General features: G+C 48.3%; 1 protein-coding gene across 6 annotated transcripts in view; it reads right to left on the reverse strand.

Annotated features, from left to right (window-relative positions):
• The window catches only part of LOC307096988 (kalirin-like), a gene marked incomplete at its 3' end in the record, with an annotated part of 122,212 nt that overhangs the window by 61,355 nt on the left and 35,150 nt on the right, over nt 1–25,707 (reverse strand). For 2 of the 6 annotated variants that reach the window (XM_079766808.1, XM_079766807.1), the window contains exons 2-7: nt 18,359–18,642; nt 17,035–17,139; nt 13,347–13,442; nt 3,654–3,784; nt 1,919–1,985; nt 416–519 (exon numbers count right to left, since the gene is read on the reverse strand). In XM_079766808.1, coding sequence (XP_079622934.1) covers nt 416–519; nt 1,919–1,985; nt 3,654–3,784; nt 13,347–13,442; nt 17,035–17,139; nt 18,359–18,642 — 787 coding nt within the window. The remainder of the gene's footprint in view (nt 1–415; nt 520–1,918; nt 1,986–3,653; nt 3,785–13,346; nt 13,443–17,034; nt 17,140–18,358; nt 18,643–25,707) is intronic. The other 4 variants (XM_079766812.1, XM_079766811.1, XM_079766810.1 and 1 more) reach the window with 2 other exon arrangements.

Raw genomic sequence — 25,707 nt, forward strand, 5'->3', positions numbered from 1 at the left:
CAAAGAAGCATCAAACAGACTGTGAAACTACAGCAGAAGGTAGGGGAGAGTTGCGGGGCTAAGAGATCAACCGAAGGACTTGTATGCATGCATGTAAGCATGACCAATGGACATAAGACACTGGGGGCGGGGGTGAGGGCAAGTGCCGGGGGGTAGAGGAGGCCGGGGGGAGGTCAATGGGAAAAAAAAAAGGAGACATATGTACTACTATTTGTAATACCTTAAACAATAAAATAAAAAACATAAAATAAAAAAAAGAAGGAAGCCACATTCTTCAGCACTGTGTAACTTCTCAAGGCTGAGGTAAATGACGGAAGACTCTCCCCAAACCCTGGCCCTAAGGTCAGATGCGGGGTGAGGACGGGAGAGACCAGGATTCTAGGACACCCAGATCCCAGGACGATGTAGTACTCACTCCTTATGCCAATCATAAATCTGGTGAATGTTTCCAAACACGATTTTGTCCTTCCCTCGCATGTCCTCTGGGACACCCTTTTCCTCTATCCTCTTCATGAAGCCCTGTGGGCAGAGGCAAGGAGGAGCTGAGCAGTTTTTACGAGAAAGCTTTCTGGGTGAGCACCACACTGCAGCCCTTTCTGCAGGAGCTTGAGGGCAAGTGCCCCTGTGGTTTCTCACTGTTCAACCAGGACTTCACCCTTGTGCAGAGTGAGACACAACACTTCTACGAATTTCTAAGAAAGCAGAGGAAAGAAGAAATCACCTGCCCCTCTTCCTTCTCCCAATCTGAGGTCTATGTCTTTAAAGGCTCGGGTCTATGTATTTAAAGGCTCAGAACTAGACACATCTGGCCTAGAAATAAGTCTCACTGTGTTAATATTTGAGAGTCTAGAAAATGCCATCATGTATAATCTCACTTTAGCGTTTAAGTCAGGCTTTGCGGTTGCACAGGCAGCACGTACCCCGTCTGACAGATGAGAAGCTGAGACACTGGGGAGTCAGTGCTCTGTCTTACAGTCGCACCACCGATGTCTGTCTGCCCTGCAGCTCAGCCTCCAGGTTCCCGAGCCCCTCACTCCTAGGCAGACTGTAGGTGCAGGTTGCTGCCCCCCTGCCTGCCCCATCCTCCCTTGGAGAACAGAGTAACTTTCTAGAAGTCAGAACTCAGGTCCGTTGCACGCCAGGCTAGTTCGTTTATCCAAGGTTCAGGATAAGCAAATACAAACCCTAAGTCAGCAGATCTCACAGGATGGGGACTTACAGGTCCAATGTGAGGCACCGGCAGGTGATGTAGGTATCAGACATTCGGTGTTTAGAATTCACATGATTTGTTTAAGATGTTTAGCCACAGGGCTCTAAGCCATCTAAATTATCCATTTACTTTCTTTGACTTTCTCATCCAAGTGTCTAAGTCCCCCTAAGGTAAACCCCTATGGAGAGAGAGCTGTTTTATTTACTGCCAAGCTGACTCTGAACTGCGGACCTGCCAATCTTGCCTGATTGGTGGTTTTTCCTTTGTCCGTCATCTTCTTGGTAGTCATAACATTCTCCTTAAAAGTCTAAGAAAACAGATAAGCCCCAAGGCATCACTGGGTGTGACCTGCTGAGTGCAGGTCCTGGTGGCTCACGGCTCTGAGGAATAGATGTCCACGTGGTTGAACACCAGTGAAAAGCTCTGAGACAAAAACTCAGTCACCTAAAACAAGGCGAGAGGCTCGGCTCTAACCAAGAGGCTGCAACATTTGGGGCCCTACCTCCCTCTAGGTCTCTGACAATATTCAAGGGGAAAAGAAAAGAAAAGAAAAAAAACCAACAAAACCCTTACCTGCATATTCAAGTTCATCTATTACCATTTCTAGTTTCATTTTTGCAAATACCCGGAGAGAAAACACCTCGGCCCAGCGAGGGCCCAATATGCCCCCGGTTGGGTGAGCAGACCCACCCCAAGCCATCCACTCACCTCCACCACAACCCCCAGGTCCTTGACATAGTCCTTCTCCGTCTGCACCAGCTCATTCAGGACAAACCTGAGTGGGAGATGAAGAACAGTGAGGTTCCTCTTAATCGGGAAGCAAGGAATCTTCACACTTGAGTTCACAGGGAAGTGACTCTGGTGTGGTGCCTTTGTGGCGAGACCACCCCAAAGCCCACACTTGGCACCCTCGGGAAGGGGCTTATGGGTGCTCTCTATACGAGAGGCCCGCGCTGGACTGCTGGGGGCACTGAGGCCGAGAAGGCTTTCCCAGCGGCACACCCAGTCAGACAAAGAACGCCACGCACAATCCAGCATTCCTATTCCCATTCTTGGTGCTTCTGCCTCCCTCACGTGTAACGGAACAACCGTGTAGACACAGGGCAGAAAGAATGACAACCACTTTGGCAAAATTGAGTTATGAAAGATTTGAGGCCAAGGGATCAGTGTGAGACTTTTCAGCTCTGTTCTTCGCTTCACAAGAGGAGAAAGACATTTGTCTGCTAGCCACCTTTTGAGGCCTTGGAGATACTGACAGCAAGTGAGGCTTCTGAGATACAGAAGCCACAGTTCTTCAGGTACGTGTCCATGGTGACGGGCCTGCAAAATCCCCAGTCAAGGCCAGCAAGGCCGACTGCAGATTCTCCAGAATCACAGCTTTGAATGCTCAACCTCCCGACCCACCAGCAGATGTAGGATTTAACAACTTCAAGGGCATTTGCTTTCTTGGTTTCTTTCCTGTTCATGATTTCTTCTTGGAGCACTTGCCAGTTGCATCACTGGGGTTTTCTCATGCTCAGAACAAGGTAGGGATTGTAAGCCCTACTGTAAACAGACGAGAACGCTCAGGCAGTATTGCCCAAGAGGCCAACGTGAGTAGCAGAGTGCTTTCATGGTAGCCACTGCCTGGGAAACTGCTCGGACTGGCTCTCAGGAGTCCCCAGGGCATCAATCCCAAACGCTCCTCTCTGTACAATCAAGAGCTGGACTCAGACTCGGATGGCTGTGCCCTGGCGCAGGCCAGGTGCTGTGTGGCGTGTTGATGTCTGGCGCATATTATCTAAGCGTGAAAGAGGTTTGCCTGGAGCTACACAACTGCATTTTTGGTCCAAGTAGCAGAAGGGATAAAGTTCTGAGATGTCAAAGAAGGGCCCCAGCACAAGGGTTGTAATCGTTCTGAACCCAGGAAGCAATTCATCTAAAATTCTTCATCTACACGGCACAGAGAAGCCACCAAATTCCCGGGTCTGGGGCCTCGGGCGACGGGAGGAAGCAGGGAACACATGCTTCTTTATCAGCACGCCCAGCGCGCCCACCCGCTCCCTCTCCCTGAGACACACAATCATGTGTTGTAGGCCACAGGAAGGAACCGGGAAGGCCAAATAAAAGTACTTAAATATATCTTTAGCTCAGCCCAAGTTATTGCTTGGAAGAAAGTGGTCAAAGGAAGCCCACAGGCAAGTTAGAGTGGGAATTGGGGGCTGGAAGGGTCCCATGGAGATGAGGTCCAGCTCTGTCTCCAGGCGCGATGTTTATCCTCAACTGTCCGCTGAGACACTGAGGGCTGCCTCGGGAAGGGGCTGGGCTGGGTGCTGCTAGTGCACCTGGCATCTCTTCCCTTGAAGGGCTCTCTGATCCCTCCATTCTCCCCAAACTACTGTGACCCTTGCCCATCACCCACCGCACACTCGTGCACCGGGGTGGAATCGGGGGAGCCACTTACATCCTGCCTCTCAGGGCCTTGGCTTTCTGTTCTTCTTCCAGGTTTCTCGTAGGTGTGGGCGGGGTCATCCCCTCATTCAGGCAGCCCGCTGGGTCCTTCAAGCTGCCCCGGTATGAGCCTCCTTCTAGGCTCTGGAAAGAGAAGATGGAACAGCCTTAGAGAAGCGCACACTGAAAGTCACCTGGAAGGCCCCGTGTTCCCGCCCGAGCCGAGGCTGTTCTTCCTGGACCCAGTGAGGCCCCAGGGGACCGGAGACCCCCATCGTCCTGCAGCAGGGAGCCCAGCGCGGCCCCTTCTCAGGCAGTCATAAGGGGCTGCCTGCCTGTTTCCCAGACATGGGACATAATGAAATTGTCAAAGTGATTTGTTTCTGGGTAAGGGCTCCAGAGGTAAAGCTAGTCATCGCAATTCTACACGGAACAAGCAGTTAGAAAAGAAAATCGGTTGCAGGAGCATCAAATGCAAATGAACAGGGAGGATAGTGATAGGAAAACCAGTTGTTTAAAATCATGTTTGTTTAATTAGTTACTATTGTTTTTGAAGCAGTCAACAGATTTAGCCTTTTCTAAAAACATGTTTGTTTTCTAGGTTATTTAACAAGGGCTTTCTTTCATTTATTAATCCCTTTCATTTCTTTTAATTAAGTTGCTACAGGAATGAGAGGCCTTTAAAGGGATTACTATGGCACCCTAGAGAGAGCGAAGGGTAAAGGATTCCAATCCCAGATCTGCAAGTGCCTGGGCAACCTTAAGGGAGACAGCTAACATTATTCTACGCTTCAGTTTTCCTCAGTTTGCAGATCAGAACTCTCCTTTCTACAGATTTCTGAGGAATAGAAGTGCCTGGAAAGAAAGACCACACAGGGACACTTAGCATTTCATTTTGCAAATTGGCAGAAGCAATGTGGAGGAATAATACGACGGGAGAAGTCAGTGGGCAACTGTCAAACAAGGATGGGGGATGAGTCCCAGTTCTCCACAGGCCCGTCCACAGCACCACTGCGGCGTGAAGGCAAGGCTCACGTTCTCAGTCTGAAAGCAGCAGCCCGAAGGGTAAAGCCACAGAGATCAGAAAGTGTCCGTAAAGGTCGTAGGAACAGAAGGCGTCGGCGTGGGCCTAACCTGCACTTGGACCATCTGTCAGGGACTCTCTCAGCTGCTGTGTCTCACCACAGGCCAGGGAGAGGCAGAGACAGTCCAGGAAAATGAAACAAAAATGGAAGCGGTCCCACGGGGCCGCCGCGTGAGGGCAGGTGGAGAATATGAAGACCTGAAGCCGAAAAACTTCAAGTTGAGAAGAGATGTCGACCTTCTTTCCCCCCCAGTGGACCCCCAAATCCACAGAATGTGCTGAAGGCTAAACAGGATTTTGTTACCAACATAGAAACTAGAATTAAGAGGACAGGGTTTCTAAGCTGGAGAAAGAGAACTCCTTTTAACTTGACAGGAAGGTATTTTATAGAACAAGTAATCAGCCATGGGCACCGTTATCCAGAGAAGCAGCACAGGCTAAAAATATAGAAAGGTCAAGAAGAGTTTAGCTAAATTTATAGGTTCAGGATCTGTACCCAGTTATTAAGGAAATGAGTGTCTGGTGCTGAGGCTTGACAAACCCCGGACAGGCAGGCTTTTCAAATGACATGTGACAAGTCCCCTGGTGCCATCACCAGAGACCAGCTCCCAGGCAGATGGACCCAGCTGCTGATTGATCTGATTACATGCCTTTCCCTTCCCTTCCCTTTCCCCTCCCCGTTGCCCTGTTACAGCCTTTGTTCTGCAGCCCGTTGGCCGGCAGGATGCTGGCTGCAAGGCCTGGGAAACAGGCTTATATCACTGCCTACAAGGCTGTCCTGTGTAGTATCCAGTCTAATGGGGTCCACACTAATTCTTTTGCAGAATGAAGGACATCTGAGGAGTCCACAGTGTCACACAGAGAAATAGGTTCCATCGCCTCCTGCCTGACCTGCTACAGGAGCACGAAGCCCAGGTTATCTCTGGGATGGAGCTGAGAAGGCAGAAGCTGTGAGAGGGGAAGAAGAGGGAAGTAAAGGGTTTGGCTAAGCTGAATGCTGGGTAATCTGCCTCAAATAATGGCGCTGGCTATAAATACCTACACCGGCTCAACAGTGATTCCCTCTGAGGACTTAGCTCCCTGGAGTTGGGATACTGGGTCCCACTCCAGGGCCACTAGGGGTGACTTTCGGTTGTCTGTGCTGCTCCTGGGGGGACGCAGGCAGCGGTGGCTTGTTGAGGAGTGGTGGGCTGTGCACCACCCCAGGGAGGACTTCTGCCCCGCCCGGCTGAGGTCCCAGCGGTCCCAGTGGACAAAGGAAAAGGTGTACAAAGGAGGGAGGGACAAAAGTTGCACAATGGGTGCTCCTATAGTTGGTCCAAGGTCAGGGAACAGAAATGCAAATAGAATTTTTAAAAGTAGATTAAGTGTGGAGGAAGGCTACCCTGTGTTAAAAATGAACACATTTCCTGTCTGCTGGATCTTGGATCACATACCCACAAAACGCCCTTCCTCTGGGCTCCTATCACCACCCTTTACACACCCCGCACAGCATTCAGGGCACACTTCTGTAACTGATCATTTATTTGTACTTCAGCAAATATGTACCCTCACGCTGACTATCTGCAAAGTCCTGGAGAAACTAAGATGAGCAAGATGTGGTTCCCTGCCCTCCATAGTCTAAGCAGTGGTTCTCAACCTTCCTAATGCCGCGACCCTTTAATACACTTCCTCATGTTGTAGTGACCCCCAACCATAAAATTATTTTCGTTGCTACTTCATAACTGTAATTTTGCTACTGTCAAAGAATCGTAATGTAAATATCTGTGTTTTCCGATGGTCTTAGGCGACCACAGGTTGAGAATGGCTGCTGTAGAGCCTAAGACCATTGGAAAACACAGATATTTTTACATTACGATTCATTAACAGTAGCAAAATTACAATTATGAAGTAGCAATGAAAATTATTTTATGGTTGGGGGTCACCACAACGTGAGGAACTGTATGAAAGGGTCGCGGCATTAGAAAGGTTGAGAACCACTGGTCTAAGGCACATGGGTGGTCTTCCAGAAGAGGTACCATGAGAGATGAAAAGAGGAGCAGGCAGCTCTGTGGTGGGGCGGAGGAGAAAGGGAAAGGCTTCATGGAAGAGGCAACTTGGACTGAGTATTGAGAAAGATATACCAATGGGAGGGTATTCCAGACAGCACTGTGAGAATAGGATCACGGTGTTCAACCCCACGGGCAGCCTGGGAAGCTGTGAGCTGCATGGTGTGAAGTTGAGCGGGGAGGGGCGGGGGTGAGTGGGCACTAGGGAAAGAAGAGGTGAGGGATGAAATAGGTAACCCTGGAGAAGTATGCAGGAGTCCCATCACAGGGAGCCTTGTATGGAGCATCAGGAAGTAGCGACTTTACCTTCTAACACCAATGATAGGAGGATTTTAAGCAGGGAAGTAACATCATTGAGTTTAAGTTTTAGAAAGAGCGGTCTTAATGTTCCTTTTCATGACTTGGGGAAATGTTGCTGATAAGATACTAAGGAAAAACAGGTCTTAGATTTTGAACACTCTGTGATTGCATTATCTAAAAAAGAGTCTAGAAGTTTCAACACTATGTCTAGATCAAGCACGTCAAACTCGTGGCTGGCGGGCCACATGCCTTGCTTATTTAAAGGAGGCATGTGGCCCGCCAGCCGTGAGTTTGACATGCTTGGTAGATGATGCTATTATGAATGATGCTATAATTTGTTCGTACTCTTGTCATTTTTTCATTTCGTTTTCTTGAATGAGCATATGTTACTTTTATTTGTAAGAAAGAACTATTAATACGGTTTTTTTTAAAGAAAAAGACCAGAAAGATTCCTCTGTCAGCCATGTAAAGAGAGAGCCTGAAATCGAGAGGAAACGGTTGCAACAGCCCAGGCAGGCGGGGATGCTGAGCATTAACCCTAGACTGTGAGTCCCCTTAAGGAAGGTTCTGTGCTTGATCTCAGAGCCGGCACATAGTAGGACCCCAGAATTTACTGAATATGCTATGGAACTCTTCGGGAGAGGTCAAAGCTCATCTGATGAAACCACAGGTAAGGTGTGAGTTCAGCACCACCTACCACACCAACCTCTTAGCTGCCCCGCCTTTTTATAAAAATGTGTATACTCTCCTCTGGACAAAGGTATCCGATTTCAGTCATTCCCAGGCAAGCTGGGGTGGGGGTAGGAGAAAAACTGAAGTCCGGCTTTCTCAGGCAAATGTCATTTCAGGTTTGTGACTTTGGGTTAAAATTTTTCTGGTAGAAATCTAAACTTTTCTATCTCAACAAGCTCAATAATCCTATCCAAGAGGGCTATCAGAGGAAGCCAGTTCCTGAAGACACACACCTTCACAGGGGATATCACAGGGCCATTATCTCCTCCCGTCTGGACTCTGAACTTCTGCTGTTCAACCTTGCAGCCGACACAGCGGGCCAGGTCATCTAAAGGCGAGCAGGCACACCCATGAGTGCAGCCTGGCCCTGCCCATGCTACGTGCCCACCACAGCGGACCAAGGCTGATCAAGGTGAATGCTATCAAAGCGGGAGTGCCAGAGGGCGGGCAGGTGAACAAGGTCCCAGGGAGCCAGGCTCAGGCAGACTCAACAAGAGTCCTGGCAGCTCCTTCCCTTAAGGCAGAGGATCGTCAGCGAAAGGTCCACAGGGAACAACTGTGCTGTGCTGCTGACGACAGCAGCTCAGCGAGGAGGCTTTCTTTCTAGAGGCTCAGCCCTTCCTCTCCAGCAGGTGGGGGCATCTCGGGGCAGGTTAGAGACACACCTGACCAGGAAGCTCTGCTGCTCAAGCTTGAGGAATAAAACCAAATCATATACACTGAGTGGCCAGATTATTATGATCTCTGAACACATAATAATCTGGCCACTCAGTGTATACTGTGTGTGTGTGTGTGTGTGTGTGTGTGTGTGTGTGTGTGTATTTATATATATGTATGTTAGAGGCCCGGTGCATGAATTCGTGCATGGGTGGGGTCCGGCCAGCCTGGCCAGGGGGAGGGGACATGGGCGGTTGGCCGGCCTGCCTGCTGGTCGAACTCCTGGTCGAGGGGACAATTTGCATATTAGCCTTTTATTATACAGGATATACACTGAGTGGCCAGATTATTATGCATTCAGAGATCATAATAATCTGGCCACTCAGTGTAGATTGTTAAGCTATTACACCCAGCAACATTTACCCAACCACCAATATCCTGGCTGACAAATATTGTGACCCTGTGCCCAGGGTGTGGCCACAGAGGATCAAGTAGGTCCAGATTTCCTTGCCCTGCCCTTCACAGTACCTATGAGTTGGCTAAGAGGTAAGGTTTGAGGGTTGCTTGTTTTTCAGTTTACAAAGTGTATTCACACCTTACTCAATCCTCCTTATGACTCTTCTGAGATTAGTTTCCGGTGGACAGAACCAGCCTGTTGATAAATGAGATAAAATCAAAGCCCAAGCAGCCTAAGTAACTTGCTCAGGGCTACACAGTAAGTAGCACAGGCAGGACTAAAACACGGTCTTCTGATTCCTTAGATACCTAACACCCGCACCGGTCCACATGTCTAGAAAAGGCTTTATTAAAAACCACACAGGGAAAGCAGGGGGAGTTCTTAGTCCTGCCTCAGAATTAATGACAACACCTTAAAGCAAAACCTAGGAAAAGTACGTTAGCTCTACTTGGGGAAGTGGGTGGGCATCCTCTCTTGGTAAACAAAAGCATTGGGTAAAGACCATTAATGCTGGCAGGAGAGAACTCAGACGTGTCCATTAATGTCCAGAGACTTGCCGCCGGGGGCGTTGGGGGCTTTATCTGCACGCAGGTGAGCGAGCACCTGCCCTCATCCCTAGGCAGCAGCTCTCAACAGCAGAGATCACAATCGAGAGGAGGCCCTGGGCCACGAGCACACAGGGAGCCAGGCCTCTTCTGGGCCTGAAACTCAGACACAGGGATTTCAGCGTGGCTTCGGGGAGAGCTAGGGGGCCAAGTGAACTCTCAGAGCAGAATCTGGTGCCATCTCTCAAGCAGCGAAAACAGAACTCAAGCCTTAGACAAAAAGTCCACATATACTACAGGCTCCTGTAAAATTTCCAGGCTCTGCATTGAAAAGCACCTGATTAGTTCTTCTTATGTGGAAATAAGATAACCTCCACCCACAGGTCCGGGACCGCCCTCTGCAGCGAAGAAGCATTGAGAGAAAGAAACCCTTCTTTCCCAGGGCAGTGCTCAATTATTAGATCATAGCTATTGTGTCTTCCCTCTCCTAACTTCTCCCTATCCGTACGCTCAGTTCCTTCAGCATTCCTTCAAATGACATGGACCACACAGTATTGGTTACCTCCTCGGAGGCGACTTCCATCGAGTTCAAGAATATTTTGAAACTCCAGGTTCAGAACCCGATACATGACTCACACACAACTCAGGACAGGCGTGCCTGAGAGCGCTGAGTACCATGGGGCTGCTCCTCCCCTTAATCCGTGCACTGTACTTTCCTTACCCAGCCCAGGACCACACTGTTGTACTTACAGTCAAATAAAAAGTTCAAATTTTTTACAGGCTCTACGTCTTACCCTCTTCTAAGCTAAAGAGCAGGAATACAAGTCTTGAAGGTGAAAATGTGGCTGAGGAAACCACTGCCCACTGTTGGCTCCATCGCTACCCCACGGTGGGTATGTGTAGGGATGGGAAGACAGAGGAAGTAGAGGAGAGGGCAAAGAACTGAATTTTGGTGAGAAGATTCTGAGAAACTAAACCACTGCTCCCTCCTTCCTTTCCCTGATATGAGCTTGGTTTTGTATGTTCAGCCAAAGAAATCCCTGTAATTCTGGGCTTACAGCAGGTAATTATTGGTGGAAGTTAAAGCCCTTATTATGGGAAACTCACCACAGAAAGGCCATTCATGCAAAGATATGTTGAGAACCTGCTCTAGGAGGTCAACTCCACCAGCAGCCTCCATGCCCTCTCCTTTGGGAAGTTTGCTCTTATGGGACTTTTCAATGTCTGGACTCACATGTTTAACACCAGACCCACTGCTCACACAAACTGGAGGGGAACAGAGACTCCTACTAGTGCTAAGGTGAGTTGTAGTAGTAGGGAAAGGTAATCTAAAATATGAAAAAACACAGACTTTTGGAAACAAGTGTTTGCTGATGTAAGTGTAAAAAGCTCCTGCACATTAATGGAGGAGAGCATCATGTCCTCAATGACAAATCACCTACCTGGAGGGGTAGGATGCAAATGAGAAGATTCAGTGATTTTAACACATAGCACAGCGGGACCTTCTAAGGGCTGTCCTGAGCTGGTCCGGGAAGCCCTTGAGGAGAGATGAGGTTTGAGGGGGCCTTGAAGGACCATTATGCTTTAGACAAGCACAAAAGGGAGAACATTCCAGAGAAGTGGAGTGGTATGCACAGCAACTTGGAGGGAGGAAAGCTAAATGTGTGCTTGGGGATAGTGAAGAAGATAATTCAGAGTTCATCAGCCTGAATAACAAGTGGATGCTAGGAAGACAGGTTGGAGAGGAGGCTATAGAACATTAGGATTCTGGGTAAGTATCTACGGGCCAGTGATTTCCAAACTTTGATTTCTATACCTCTATCAGTGAGCATAATTTTGGTTATGCATTCCCAAAGCATGTAACTTATTTATAAATTACACAGCATTATGTACAGATTAAAACATTCACAAAGCCACTGTAAAATAATGAGATGAAGAGATGCTAATATTTTCTTCCTGCATCTTGTGTATCTGAAGGCACCAGCATTGGAAATGGCTGCCTGTATAGGTGAGCGGGAGGCTGTGAGCCTTCACCGGCGAGGGAGGCAATAAACAGCCTTATGGGAGACCCGACAAGAGAGTGAGGCCAGGAGAGCAGACAGGGTGGGGGAAGATCAAGCAATGGATACTGCAATAGCCCAGGCATGCAGTCAGGGCCCAGGCTCAGGTGGTGAAAGAGAAAATGCAAAAGAAAAGAAAAAAAAAGAATGATTTTGTTAATCCTCACTGAAGGATATTTTTTCCCATCAATTTTTTAAAGAGAGTGGAAAGGAGGGGGGAGACACAGAGAAACTTCGATGTGAGAGAGACACATTGGTTGCCTCCCACATGTGCCCTGACCGGGGCTGGGGATCGAGCCTACAACCAAGTACGTGCCCCTTGATTCAAACCCATGACCCTTTAGTCTGTGGCTCGGCGCTCAAACCACTGAGCCAAACCAGCTAGGGCAAAAGGATGATTTTTAAGGGGAAAAAATGAAATGGTATTTAGAGAATGAAGAGGGTGTATGGGTGAGTGTGAAGGGGAAAGGAGAGCAGTGAGGAGTGGTCAGAGAGGTGAGCTTTGACACGTCAGTGCAGGTGTCCAGGATTACCCAGCTCTGACCAGCAGGACGGTGAGAGATGGCAGGGAAATGAACAACCTTCCAGAGTCTGCACTAGTTACTGAAAACACCAGCTAAGTTTTGTTTTGTTTTTTTAATTAGGAAGGAAAGTTAGAAGGAAAAGAAGACTGTATTAAATTTCATTGGTACAGAGCTGGGGTATTTAACAAGGGAGTTCCTGTAATTAAAATGATTATCGGGCGGGCAGCTTTCCCTAGAGAGAGCATCCATCGTTTTCCTCTCATTCCTGGGCCAATGGAGACGGGTTTACTAGTAAAAGGCGCTGATTAACAGCACTGCCCAGCAGAAGTCTGGCAGGAGCACGGGCATTTATCCTAATGGGAGTTGCAATAAAAACCAAGTGAGCGACATAAATGGGAGCCAAGGAAAGGAAAACGCTTCAGACTGCCATGCTGCCCCGACACACCTCAGCGTGGAGCCACGGAGGCTCTACCCAGAAAGGAGCGCTTTCACCAGCACTGGTGCTGCAGCCCTGAACCAGCTCAGGCTCACAGCGGGATGGGCACCAGCTCTCTGAATTTCCCGCGGTGAGGTATCCACACACTTGTGCCCACTCTCCTCCACAATCAGCAGTCTACTTATGTAAGATTTTGCAAGCCAGAAGGCTATCCTAGGTCCCCAAATAAAATTACCCAGTGCTTTCACAGATCCAGCCCATGTTCTGTGTCTCCACAGCAAAGTCAGCTTCTGGGCTAACCAGACACACATCAGTCACTGTCCAAATGTCACTTCCCTGGGGGCTATTTTGTCTTGAGTATTTTTCACTTTTCATCAAGATCACAATCGCAAAGATCCTGTTCATTGCCGGTGCCCACTCTCAAACAAAGTCCAAAAGGACTCTGGGACCCTAGCTGGTTTGGCTCAGGGTATAAAGTGTCGTCAGCCTGCGGACTGAAGGGTCCCGGGTTTGATTCCAGTCAAGGGCACGTGCCCAGGTTGGGAGCTTCATCCCTAGTAGGGGGCTTGCAGGAGGCAGCCGATGAATGCTTCTCTCTCATCACTGATGCTTCTATTTCTCTGTCTTCCTCTCCCTTCCTCTCTGAAATTAATAAAAATATATATATTTTTTAAAACACACACACACAAAACAAAAGGACTCTGGGGTACAGCTTTTTTAGTAGAAAGCACCATTAGCCGGAAACAGTGCTGTAGGAGGGATGAGGGTGTGTGCAAGGGAGAGCATGGCCGACAGATGCCCGGCCCCGGGGAGCCACATGGAGGTAAGATACAGGCAGAAGTGCCTCCAGGACCCCCACTTACCAGCTTGCTTTTGACCAACTGCTCTATTGCACTGACAAGGTCTGCAGCAGTAGGAACTTCGGCGGAAGCCTGCCGGGCTGCTAGCAAAGAGGAGGACTGCAAGACATTGAGCAGCAAAGGAAAAGCAGATTAGCAAGGAATGAGGAATAGCCATTAGAAAGCAAAACAGCAAGTCCGAAGCTCAAGGCAGGCAAGGCAAGCAAAGCTCTATGTTTCGAGGGAAGAGATGACAGAGGGAGATAGGGTGTGGGTGTGGGACAGGCCTGCCAGACCCCATGTCAGGAAATCTGGCCAGAAGGAAGCAGGGATGGGACTAGGTTCTCCTTAGGCAGGCCACCAAAGGAGCTGAGGGGTGGGGTCACTGTGTTCCCTGAGAGGCCAATAGGTAAGGGCTGCACCCACTGATAGCAGTGAGGGTGATGGGCATGGGGCCAGACAAGACTTTGGTCATTTCAAGGCTGCTCATTGCTGTTCCAGGGTATGAAGGGAATAAAAACACCTAGCCTCCAGTGTGTCCAAAGAAGTTAAATTGTCCTTGCTTTACTCAGATCTTAAATATAGATCTTCACCTGGGGTCAAGCAAAAATGCTGGGGGCAGGGCACTTAGAGATCAGAAAGCTAGACACCTCCTTCACACACACACACACACACACACACACACACACACACACACACACAGTCACACACACATGCACCCTCACACACACACTCCTCCACAAACACAGCTATTCCAGGTAAGGTCCCCACACTGGAACACCGGGAAACTATAAAGGGCTTTAGCAGGACGTGTGTGTCTCCTGGAGCAACCAAGGACTCTCCCGCTCACAGTGAAGGCAGGCTCAGCCATGGGCTGCCCCGCTTCCCCTCCACCCACAATAAGGATGGGTCCAGGTGGCTGTTGGTCAATGGTTTGGGAACTCCTGCTCACTGAGGGGCGGTGGCATGTTTTCTTCCTTCTCCTTCTTGAGAAGAAATTGGGGGACATGATTAACCCTCCATGCAGGGGGGAGCTTTTACCCCTGGCACACCGCAGCAGAGGGCAATGGTGTTCCCAGGCCCGGGACGCATGCGCCTTCAGCCTCTGATACTAATGACCGACTGTCCTGGCTGTGCTCTGGTTTCCAGCTTGTCCCTTACGTTCGGGGAAGAGTTTCAGAAAGGAAGCTTCTTGTTGTCTAATCTCAGTGTGAGTTTAGTCTCTACTTCTGAGACGGGGTAAAAAAAAATCAGATAAGTGTAATTAAGAGAGACATAAGGACACTCTTTTTCCTCTCCTGGGGAATGCAGGAAAAAAGCGCCAGTCTGTTTGGAAGTCCAAGTTATCAACTTTTTGATCTAGTAACCCTACTCCCGGGCACTGTTTGCAAGGGCAGCAGTGTGTGTACCAGGTGACCTGGGCAGTACTATCTGGAGTAGCCAAAGCTGGAAGCAGCCTGGGATATCCTCAAACAGGCCGGTCAAGCTAATTCTGGCACATAAGTAACCTAATGCTCCCTCGCTCGTGAAATTATAGTTACGGAGGTAAAATTAATTAGGACATAGTAAGTAAGACATACATGCAAATGAACGAATATTAGAAGGAAACATGCACAACATTACAGTGAGTAGACTTTTAAAAATTCCTTTTACATTGTTGTAAAAATTATTTTTATAAACCCAACACCATTTGCTAGAAGTTCTGAGATCCTCAAATTTTCCAGAAAACAAGGGTTCAGAAGTCAAACAAGCAGGAGGAGGAGGGTTAACGAGTCTACAAAGCGACTGTTGCCATCTCCTGGTTTCTGGCTGAGAAAAGTCTACATAGACATCTGGGAGTAAGTCCACATTTTCAGTTAAAAATTATCCAGAAACAACCTAACATCCTTTTCCCCAAACAAACTGTTTCTGCTGTTTCTGGGGTTACTAGAGGGGGAGAGTTCGTGACCTTTACTTATCTTCTGCAAGCTGGCACCTTGGTGCGGAGGGCTGCGTGGGATGGCAGATAATGCGACACAAGCGTCCCACTGCCCACGGGCGCTATCGCTGTTTACAGAACATGTTACATGGATAGGCCTCTGGGAACACAGTGAGCTGGTCCTCGTTCCCGCCTCAAGGTGAAGCACAGGGATTCCAGGATGGGCACCATGCCTGGCTTCTTGCTACTTGTTGCCAATAGTCAAGAGTCAGAGCTGGCCCTGGAGACCAGGGTCACCAACATCACCTTAGGAGGGGCCACAACTGTGCTTCTCATGGCGAGTCACAGCGGGGGCAGCGACCACATCTTAGTCATCATCCTGTCCTTGGAGTGAGTCCCTCTGGCACAGAGGAAGCCCTCAATTAGTGTCTGTGGGTAATGACCCAAATGTAGAGAAGAATTAAAACAAGAATTGGGCTGTCACCAGAAATGCTGAAGCATCCGCACAGTCCTTTTGGAACTGTATCCTAGGTGGTGCTGTATGCATCCGAGGTGGCTGCCCCACTGCATGGCAGAACACTAGAGAGCACCGGGAGACCTGGACAGAGGCTAAGCCACTGCCACCACCACTGCCATTGCCACTGCCACCACCACTGCCATTGCCACTGCCACCACCACTGCCATTGCCACTGCCACCACCAGTGCCATTGCCACTGCCACCACCACTGCCATTGCTACCACCACCACCAGTGCCACCACTACCACCACCACCAGTGCCACCACTACCACCACCACCAGTGCCACCACTACCACCACCACCACCACCACCACCACCATCACCGCCACCAACACCACTGCCAATGCCACCACCACTGCCATTGCTACCACCACCACTACCACTGCCACTACCACCACCGCCACTACCACCACCATCATCACCGCCGCCACCACCACCGCCAACGCCACCACCACGACTACCACTGCCACAACCAGTACATGACATTCTGAAAAGCAAATGCAATGTACAGTAAAAAATGGAAACCATCACTTCAACTCCAGAGTCCAAAGGACAGCAACACTAAGAGGAAGCGTGGCTTGTAAGGAAAGTGAGTGATGGAGCACACGATTAGATCAGCCTCTGGCCTCGGGGCAGAACCTGAACACATATCCCACCTCAGCTTCTGCTCCAGAACAACCGGAATGACCACCCTGCGATTAGAGGCCCACTAATCATACTTCCGACACCTGTGGGCCTCAGGGCATTTGCAAAACAGAGAACCTGAGCAACCTGGCATGCTGGGTTTGTCCACCTCTGACAGCAACCTCCCCCGAGCTCCATCCTCATGCTGTGCCTGCAGAATGTCAACAGCACTGGGCTTGCCTGGAAGTTCCCATTATCTAGGTGCTAGAGTTGAGGACAGGGGAAACAACCAACGAAGCACAGGAAAACGATCGTGGCCGGGACCACCTCAGATTCCTTTGGGAGACTAACGGTGCCTTTTGGGATCAGCTGCTCCCAAAGACAAAGCCATGACCTCTCATCAGTAGGACACGATACCAGCAGCTCCCCACTCTGCCCATTCTACCCACACGGCCACACTGCCCAGAATGAAGTCAGACCTCCAGGGTTTGTAGGGGGAGGACCCTACCAACTCCAGTCGGAACCCACACCACCATGGATACCTGTGGTGCAAGAGACAACAAGGGAGAGAGTAGTGCTGCCTACCACACACACAAAATGAAAGCACATGCGTTACACATCCTCGTTCAAGTGAGAGAGTCAAGAAGTCCTACCATCTCATCCTGCGCAGGGTCGTTGTCAAAGATCTTCATGGGCGGAGGGAGCGGGGTGTGGGATTCTTCATCTGGCTCATCTTCACCCCAACCTTTCTTGCTCTTCTAGAACAAAAGAGCAGCATTAGTCACTGTTCCACAGAGTTAAAGATGCCAATGGACTTGGCAATTTTTTTTAAAGCAACATATAAGATACTTCCTCTCTCAACCTACCCCTACTTTTTTTTAGCCTCAGTGCCTTCCTCTGTAGAACAGGTATACTTGCTTACCTTAAAGGACAGTGAGGACCAAATGAGGGAAACACACACACACACACACACACACACACACACACACGCGCGCGCGTGCGCGCGCGCGCACACGAGACACATCTACCTTGTGGATTAGCCAGTGAAAGGGAAAGCTGAATGTGGTCAGAGAGAGCCTAACTTCTTGAGTTTTCGAAGGACTATTAAAACACAGTCTGAGTATCACCAGGCTCCTTTTCTCAGGAAGAAATGGCAGACAGCACAAAATTACAAAGAGCGTACGGTTACATATCAGGTGGTACTTCTTAGTCACATCAGTGACTAGAGTAGGTTAGTTTGCCAGATAAAACAGCTATCCCATTCTACCAACAAACAGACCCACTACATTTTGATCACAGAATCTCAGCGTTGGAAGGCACTTCCAAGGGTCATCCCGTCTGACCTCTTGGCTAGCACAGGCGTCTCTCTGTTAGGGGAGATCATGCAGTCTCCCAAACCCTTGCAGTATGGTGGCCATTCATTTCATGAAGGCTCATTCCATCACTAGCTGACCCTCCCCCACTGTGAAGTCTCTCTTTGAGCTGAAACCTTGCCTGTGATAACGTTCACCCGTCTGTCAATCATAATTCTCCCCTGGGAGCAAGCTGGGCTTGTCTGTTCCCTTTCATAGGTGGCAGTGCTCAAGACACTTGTAAAGAGCGACAATCTCCCAGCACAGTCTTTTGTTTTCCAAGTGAAATGGCCTCTATTCTTTTATTCCTATTCTAAACAGGCCGAGCAGGTTCTCATGGAGTCCCTAGCAGTGGCAGGGGCCTAGGTGACCACCTGGCTCCCCTTGGAGCCAAATCTAGCAAAATGGTGTCTGTGTGCAGATGTGCTAGGTGCTGCTCAGTCTCTGAACTGGCCACAGATCAAACTGGCAAGGTCTTGAGAACACAGAGAACTCGGGTCACTTAGGCTAAGAAGACACTACTCGGGACTAGACTGTCCAGCTTACTACACCCCGGGGAAGATGGTGCCCGGGGCTGCAGGAAGGATGCGTGCTGAAGCCCTTCCCGAGGGCCGCAGGTCGGTACCTCATCAGCACTGTCTCCCTGAGGCGTCGTCTCATCCCCAGGCTTGGGAGAGCCCAGGTCGAAGCTCTTGCGGCCATCACGCACTTTCTTCTGCTTCTTGATGTTTCCGTCTGCTTTCCCGCTGTTGAGCCTGCGCACAGGACTGGTCAGCCACTTCTTAAGGGTGTTGGTGGAGCGCTTGGGGCCGGGGGAGCTGTGGATGGAGTTCAGGGAGGGCTGGCTCTGCAGGTTGGCCACTGACTCAGACTTGCCTCCATTTTCACTTGAGGAATGAGAGTATGCATCTGAGAAAAAACAGACAGAGAGGGGTCAGGGGCAATGAAGGCACCTGCCAGCCCGGGCGTGAGGCAGCTCTGTCCTCAGGAAGCGAGGGCATGCGGCAGAACGTCAAGGCCAGCTGCAGGCCCTGGTCAAGGGAACGCTCTCTGGAGTGGCAGGACTTGCCTAGACACTCTCAGTTTTTTCTGTGCAAGGCACCACTCCAGGTACTGTGGAAACAGGAGAGGACAGAAGACAAAGACACCTGGCGTCATGGAAAAAACCAAGGTCCTAAGAAGAATTACCGACCAATAGCAATGTCATGGAGCACCCATTAGTGTATTCTAAAGATATGCAAGTCATAGAGTTTATTTTCAGAGGCCCCTTATCTAGCTACTCTCTCTCTCTCTCTCTCTCTCTCTCTCTCTCTCTCTCTCACACACACACACACACACACACACACACACACACGGAGAGAAAGAGAGAGAAGCAGAGAGTTAAATAGCAAGACAGAGCACACGAGGTAAAGATAATTCACACAGCTGGATGTGATTAATTGTATGGACTCTGGACGACAAGGCAGCAGAATTCAGAGGAGGGTCAGATCAGTGTTGGAAGGGCTGGACTGCCAAGGTTTGGAGGAAGAGATGTGTGACTAGAAGAGAAGGGAGAAGGAGTTCCGAAAGAGGAGAGGGTGGGGACAAAAGCACAGAGGCAGGAAAATGGAAAAGTGAAGTTACCACAGCCCATAAGTCGATCTTTTGAATGAAATAAAGATTAATGGAGAAGGAGATACTGGATAGAAAGATTAGTGAGGACATTTAATAATGAACTAGGGGTATGAAGTTTATTGTAAGACTTCACTGTAATGACATGATAAAAAGGGGTGTGTGGGGTTATTTTTTTGTTCGTTTGTTAGTTAATTAACCTGGTAACTGTATATGGCATAGCCCTGGGAAGGGGTGAGAATCCAGAGGCCACACCAGGACTGTGCACAGGGACTGCAACGGAATGAATGGGAGGCACTTCCAAGCAAGGAGTGATGCCGTTCGTATCTGAATGACAATTGAAGGTGAGTTGTCTCTCTGTAGGCTGTTTCTTTCTCATTCCCAGCGTGGTCTTGGGAGGATACCTGCTTTACCTTGACCCCTAATGCCATCACTCCAGTGCCAGTGTGCATACTGATATTTAAACCAAACTCATGACTCTGTATTAAAACAAATGACTGGAGTGGCTCCTACTTATCTCAAAGACGGAATTCCCTTTCCCTCTAATGCCTTCATCCTGGACCAAGACTCGAGGTCTAATCTAGCCTTGGAGCCCTTAGGCTAGACCCAGGAAAAAAAAATCCAGAGAGAAGGTGAGTGAGTGCTTTTGCCCATGGAGAGCTGGCTCAGTGTCTACAACCACCTGTGTGGCCCTGCAGGACTTTCTCAGATATTGCTAGAGTTTTGTACAAAGTTTAGAAAATAACAGTATAATAGCTGCATCAGGAAGCACACAGAAAATTGAATTCCTTTCTTAGATATTGCTAGGGTTTTATACATAGTATAGAAAATAGCAGAATAGTTGCATCAAGAAGCACATGGAAAATTGAGTTCCTAAAGTCCTTTGGTATGGAGGACAACTTACAGGGTCTCTCTGCTGAGGGAACATTTGGGGCTCAACGGACTTGGTCGGCACCGGCACCGTTTTAAGGACAAAGTTGTAATCTTATCTCAGAGAATTCCTTGCTGGCTGTGGTCTCCAGTATGTTGACATTACTTTTGAAGCCTTGGTATGGGTCTAACTCCTGTTCTCAGAAGCCTGGTGATAAACATCTCCCCAGCCCGCAGAGGGACCAGCGCCTTTCTGTTTATCTTCTGCCGATAAGCTGCAGGAGGCTGTCATTCGCCAGGCCCCTGTGATACCACAGGGCTCTATTAAACCCAAGCCCTCGAAACCTAGATTTATCAGCACATACTCAGTCAGCAGAACTGGAGGCCCAGCCGCATCAGCCATGCCGTGTGTCAGTAAGCAAGGCAGATGACTGTCCAAGTTTTCTACTCCACAGCAAGTCCCAACCTGGCTCTGAGAGGCACTAAAGCTAAACCTGACTGACGATTCTTTCTCCCCCAATGTCATCTGGCTCTGCTTTGGAGAGTCCTGGTAAAATTAATGGCAAGAGTATAAACTACAAAACACAAATTAATAACCAAGAATATTCTCTATTTTGTTTTTCCTGTGTAAGCAATTAGGGTAATTCAACCACAGTCCACAGAGAAGAGAATTCAAGAGTTGGAAGCAATGTATGATTCATCATCTGGTTAGAACTGATACAGAACCATTTCTAAATCACTTTTTCTTGTTTTTATTTTTCAATTCTGAGGTATAATTGATTTATATTTCTTTTATATTTATAATTGTTTCAGTTTTTAAAAAAATATTTTTATTGATTTCAGAGAGGAAAAGGAGAGGGAGAAACAGAAACATCAATGATGAGAGAGAATCATGGATCGGCTGCCTCCTGCATGCCCCCACTGGGGAACGAGCCTGCAACCCAGGCATGTGCCCTTGAGAACCAAACCCGGGACCCTTCCGTCCACAGGCCAATGCTCTATCCACTGAGCCAAACCAGTTAGGGCATTCAGTTTTGAGACATGTAACATTGTATTAGTCCAAGGTGTACAGCATGATTTGATATATACTAGTATATATATGTATTGGGAATGATTATTACCACACTAAGTTGAGTTAACATCCAACATCTCACATAGTTACAATTTTTTTTTCTTGTGATGAGAACATTTACTAAATCACTTCAAATGCATGGTTATAAAGGAATGCAGCATCATTTCATTTATTACTACTTCAAAGGCCGATTGGCATGTTATGCTCCTCTCATCTTTGGAAGATGGCTGCGATGAGCTGTTTGAGGATTTATTTTAGTACCTTCCCAGGCACAACAGTGATGGCACTTATTTGTAACATCTTCAACAATAATACTGTTAATCTCATAAAATCCTTCCAAGCTGAGGTAGGTGCTATTTTTTTCTTATCTTAAGAAATAGAAAAACAGAATATTTTAGGAAACAAAGGCTCATAGTAAGTGGCCATGAGGCAAGATTTAAATCCAGATCTGATCCACCGCACAAATATCGAATCTTATTCCTACATCTGCGTTCACTCCAGGTACTCCCTTAGCCTACATAATTATTATAAAAAGGAGCATGAAGTCACCAGTCTTTGTAATATTTCAAATACACATTTATATATCATTTATCCTATATTTATAATATATAAAAAGCCAGGGGCCATCATGACCTAAACAACCGGACGGACGACTGGACAGCAGGCTGTCGGGCCCAGCCTGGGTGCAGCGATGGTGGGAGGGAGCTCTGGGCCCTGGTCGGGGCACAGTGGAATTTGGGTCTCACATGATCTGGGGCATGGCTGGCCTTCAAACCGGACCCTGACAGGAGGGAGGAGGGAGCCCCATTCCTCACAGAATCAGCTGTTGGACAGCTTGATGTCAGCAGCCTGCCAGCCAAGAATCCCATTCACCTGCACCCAGGACCCTGACAGGAGGGAGGAGGGAGCCCCATTCCTCGCAGGAGAGGTTGTTCCAATAATTGATTTGTCCCCATCTGACACTGGCCTCCCATTTAAATTAATTTGAAGATAGTTTCCCGTGATCCCAGCATTTGCGATGATTATTAATAAATCACAAGGACAAACTCTACACAGAGTAGGAATATTCCTACCTGAACCCGTTTTCGCACATGGTCAGTTATATGTTGCTTTCTCTTGAGTTTGAAGAGTGTGTGATGTTAAAGTTAAAGTTATAAATATTTCATCGCAAGGGAAATCAGTCAAGCACTCTGAAAGTGTTTTCACTCTTAATGTGGTGTACAGGGAGATATTAGAATAAGTTTAATCAATTTATCAGTCATTGTTTGTATCAGTGTTGTTTTTACATCATGTTTTTGTTGTTTTCATATCATGTCTTTGTTGTTGTTATATCATATGATTATTTATTTATTAATAAATTTATATATTCTTTTCATATACATTTTACTAATTTTTTCATCTCTGACACTTCTATTATAGAGAAAGGGCAAATAGCAATATTAAAATATTTCGTCTAATCAATTCCCTTTTAATGTGCATGAATTTCCATACACTGGGCTACTAGTATAAGTTATAAAATTTCAATACTGAAAGCAGTCTCAGTAGCATGAATCTTTCAGAGCAAACAATGAAGGTTTTGACATGGGAACCCACTGTCACACTGAGTTGTCACAACTAGGATCAGAATCCAGGCTCTTAAAGGATGCTTCCTCATCAGCCCTGAGGTATAGAAACTGCCCATTAGACGGATACCTGGTTTTAAGTCACTGGGAAGAAAATGGGTCCCCCGGATGTTCTGGTATGTACCATTTGCTTTCTAAATCAGAAAAAATCATACTTTAAGGTTAATTGTACTATGAAATATTTTTAAATACAGAAAAAGTTTAACACCTATACAGATATGATAAATGTAAATATTTTTGCCACATTGACTTTAGTTTTTAAAAAATTAAATAAAATATCATATAGTTGAAGCCTTTTTATTACTTTTGCCTATTTGCAATCCTACTACCCATTTTCCCTTCCCAGAGTTTAATTCTTTTCTGAATCATCTTTCCCATTCATGTTGTTAGCATTTATTGTGTACATGAATATATTGTTATTTTGTGTTTTACATTTTATATAATTACTAGGAGCCCGGTGCACGATATTCGTGCACTGGGTTTGGGGGTCCCTCAGCCTAACCTGCCCCCTCTCACATACTGGGTGCCCTCAGGGGATGTCTTACTGATGGCTTAGGCCCGCTCCCCACGCTCCTTTGTGGGAGGCAACCGGGCTGATCAGGGGAAGGCAGCAGCCCCATCACCCCGCTGTTGCAGCCACTACCAGTCACCACAGCCACCAAGGTGTTTTCATCAACACGGACTTCAGTCCCTTCACCAAGAAAAAATGACAACTTTCTTTAGGCATTTTCAAGATGTGTCTTTCATAGGATATGCTTTTTTTTTTTAATCCTCACCTGAGGGTATGTTCCCATTGATTTTTAGAGTGTGGATGAAAGAGGGAGAGACAGAGAGAAACATCAATGTGAGAGGGACACTTTGATTGGTTGCCTCCTGTATGAGCCCTGACCATGGGCGCCAGGCTGGGGGGCATGCAGGGACCCCTGGGCCGCACGCAGCGGTGGCCGCCAAGGGTCTCAACACACCCCAGAGGCCAGCAGCCAGCCCCCCATCATGTGCGCCAGGCTGGGGGCGTGGACCCAAACTGCCTCTTGATGCTGGAGCATTCCCAAGCGGCTGGGGGCACTATGGTGACAGGGGATGTTTCCGCCCCGCCCCAGCCCCTTGGCTCCTGCACCTATAGGCTCAAAGTGGCCAGGGGGTATTCTGGGACCTCTGCCACTCAGGACCTAAGCAAGGGGCCTACAGGCTCGGACTGGCCTGGGTCCTGAGGATGTTTGCGGGACCCAGCCCCTTGGCGCCTGCACCCTTAGGCTCCAAGTGGCCAGGGGGCATTCTGGGACCCTGCCGCTCAGGACCTAAGTGCGGGCCTACAGGCTCTGATTGGTCTGGGTCCGGAGGATGTTTATGGGACCCAGGCCGCTCAGGACCTAAGCGCAGGCCTACAGGATCTGAGAGGCTTGGGTCTGAAGGATGTTTCCCAGAACCCAGACTGCTGCAAGTGTTTGGGGGCGGAACATTCCCGCGTCGCTATGGCGACACGGGAATGTTCCCGCCCCGCCAAGGCTCCCATTGGCCAGGGGGCGTTCTGGGGCCCCTGCCGCTCAGGACCTAAGCGCGGGCCTACAGGCTCTGAGCAGCTTAGGTCCCAGACCCCAGACTGCTGCAAGTGTTTGGGGGCGGGAACATTCCCGCGTCACTATGGCGACACGGGAATGTTCCCGCCCGCCAAGGCTCCCAGTGGCCAGGGGGTGTTCTGGGCCCCTGCCGCTTAGGACCTAAGCGCGGGCCTACAGGCTCTGATCGGCCTGGGTCCAGAGGATTTTTACGGGACCCAGGCTGCTCAGCGCCCGTATATGCAAATTAACCGCCATCTTGTTCGCTCTGATTGGCTGTGGGCGTAGCGAAGGTGCGGTCAATTTGCATGTTTGCCTATTATTAGGTTAGATCATAATGTAGGTATCATTTTTTAACTTGCTCTTTTATTCAAAATTTGATTTATCTGTGTTCATATATGTAGATCTAGTTTATTTAATCATTGAATACTCTTTCTTAGGACATGCTGTGATGTTTATAATACATTTTCAAAGCAGTAGACATTTAGGTTGTTACACAAGCATGTGTGTGTGTGTGTTTGTGTGTGTGTGTGTATGTGTATGTGTACACACAGGTGTACAGTGATTTTAAGCATTCCTGTATAGGTCTCTTTACATATGTGTGAGAATTCCTCTAGGACAAAGCTTCCCAAACTATCTGTGGTAAGAGACCCAGTTTCCTTATATCTAGTCTGTTTTGGGCCAATCCTATATAATAAAAGGCTAACATGCAAATCAACCAAATGGCAGAACAACCAGACATCATGATGTGCACTGATGACCAGGGGGCAGACGCTCAATGCAGAAGCTGCTCCCTGGTGGTCAGTGCACTCCCACAGGGGGAGCGCTGCTCAGCCAGAAGCTGGGCTCATGGCTGGCGAGTGCAGCTGTGGTGGCTGGAGCCTCTCCCGCCTTCACAGCAGTGCTAAGGATGTCCCTGTGGGGAGGGGGCCTAAGCCATCAGTTGGACATCCCCTAAGGGCTCCCGGACTGTGAGAGGACGCAGGCTGGGCCGAAGGACCCTCCCCCCGAGTGCACAAATTTCATGCACCAGGCCTTTAGTATTTTTATAACAAACAAAGTCAATTTCTTGGAAGTCAGAAATGCCAAATTATTATAAAAGCTTCTAAATGCTCACTCTCATTTCCTTTACTTATTTATCTCACTGTGAATTGGAAGCAAACAGCTCACAAACCTTCACCATCTGCAGATCACACATTGAGTAGCACCACTCTCAACCCCATGGCATTTAAAGCATATATAT

Source organism: Cnephaeus nilssonii, assembly GCF_951640355.1.
Source record: "Cnephaeus nilssonii genome assembly, chromosome: 3".
Taxonomy (NCBI): Eukaryota; Metazoa; Chordata; class Mammalia; order Chiroptera; family Vespertilionidae; genus Cnephaeus; species Cnephaeus nilssonii.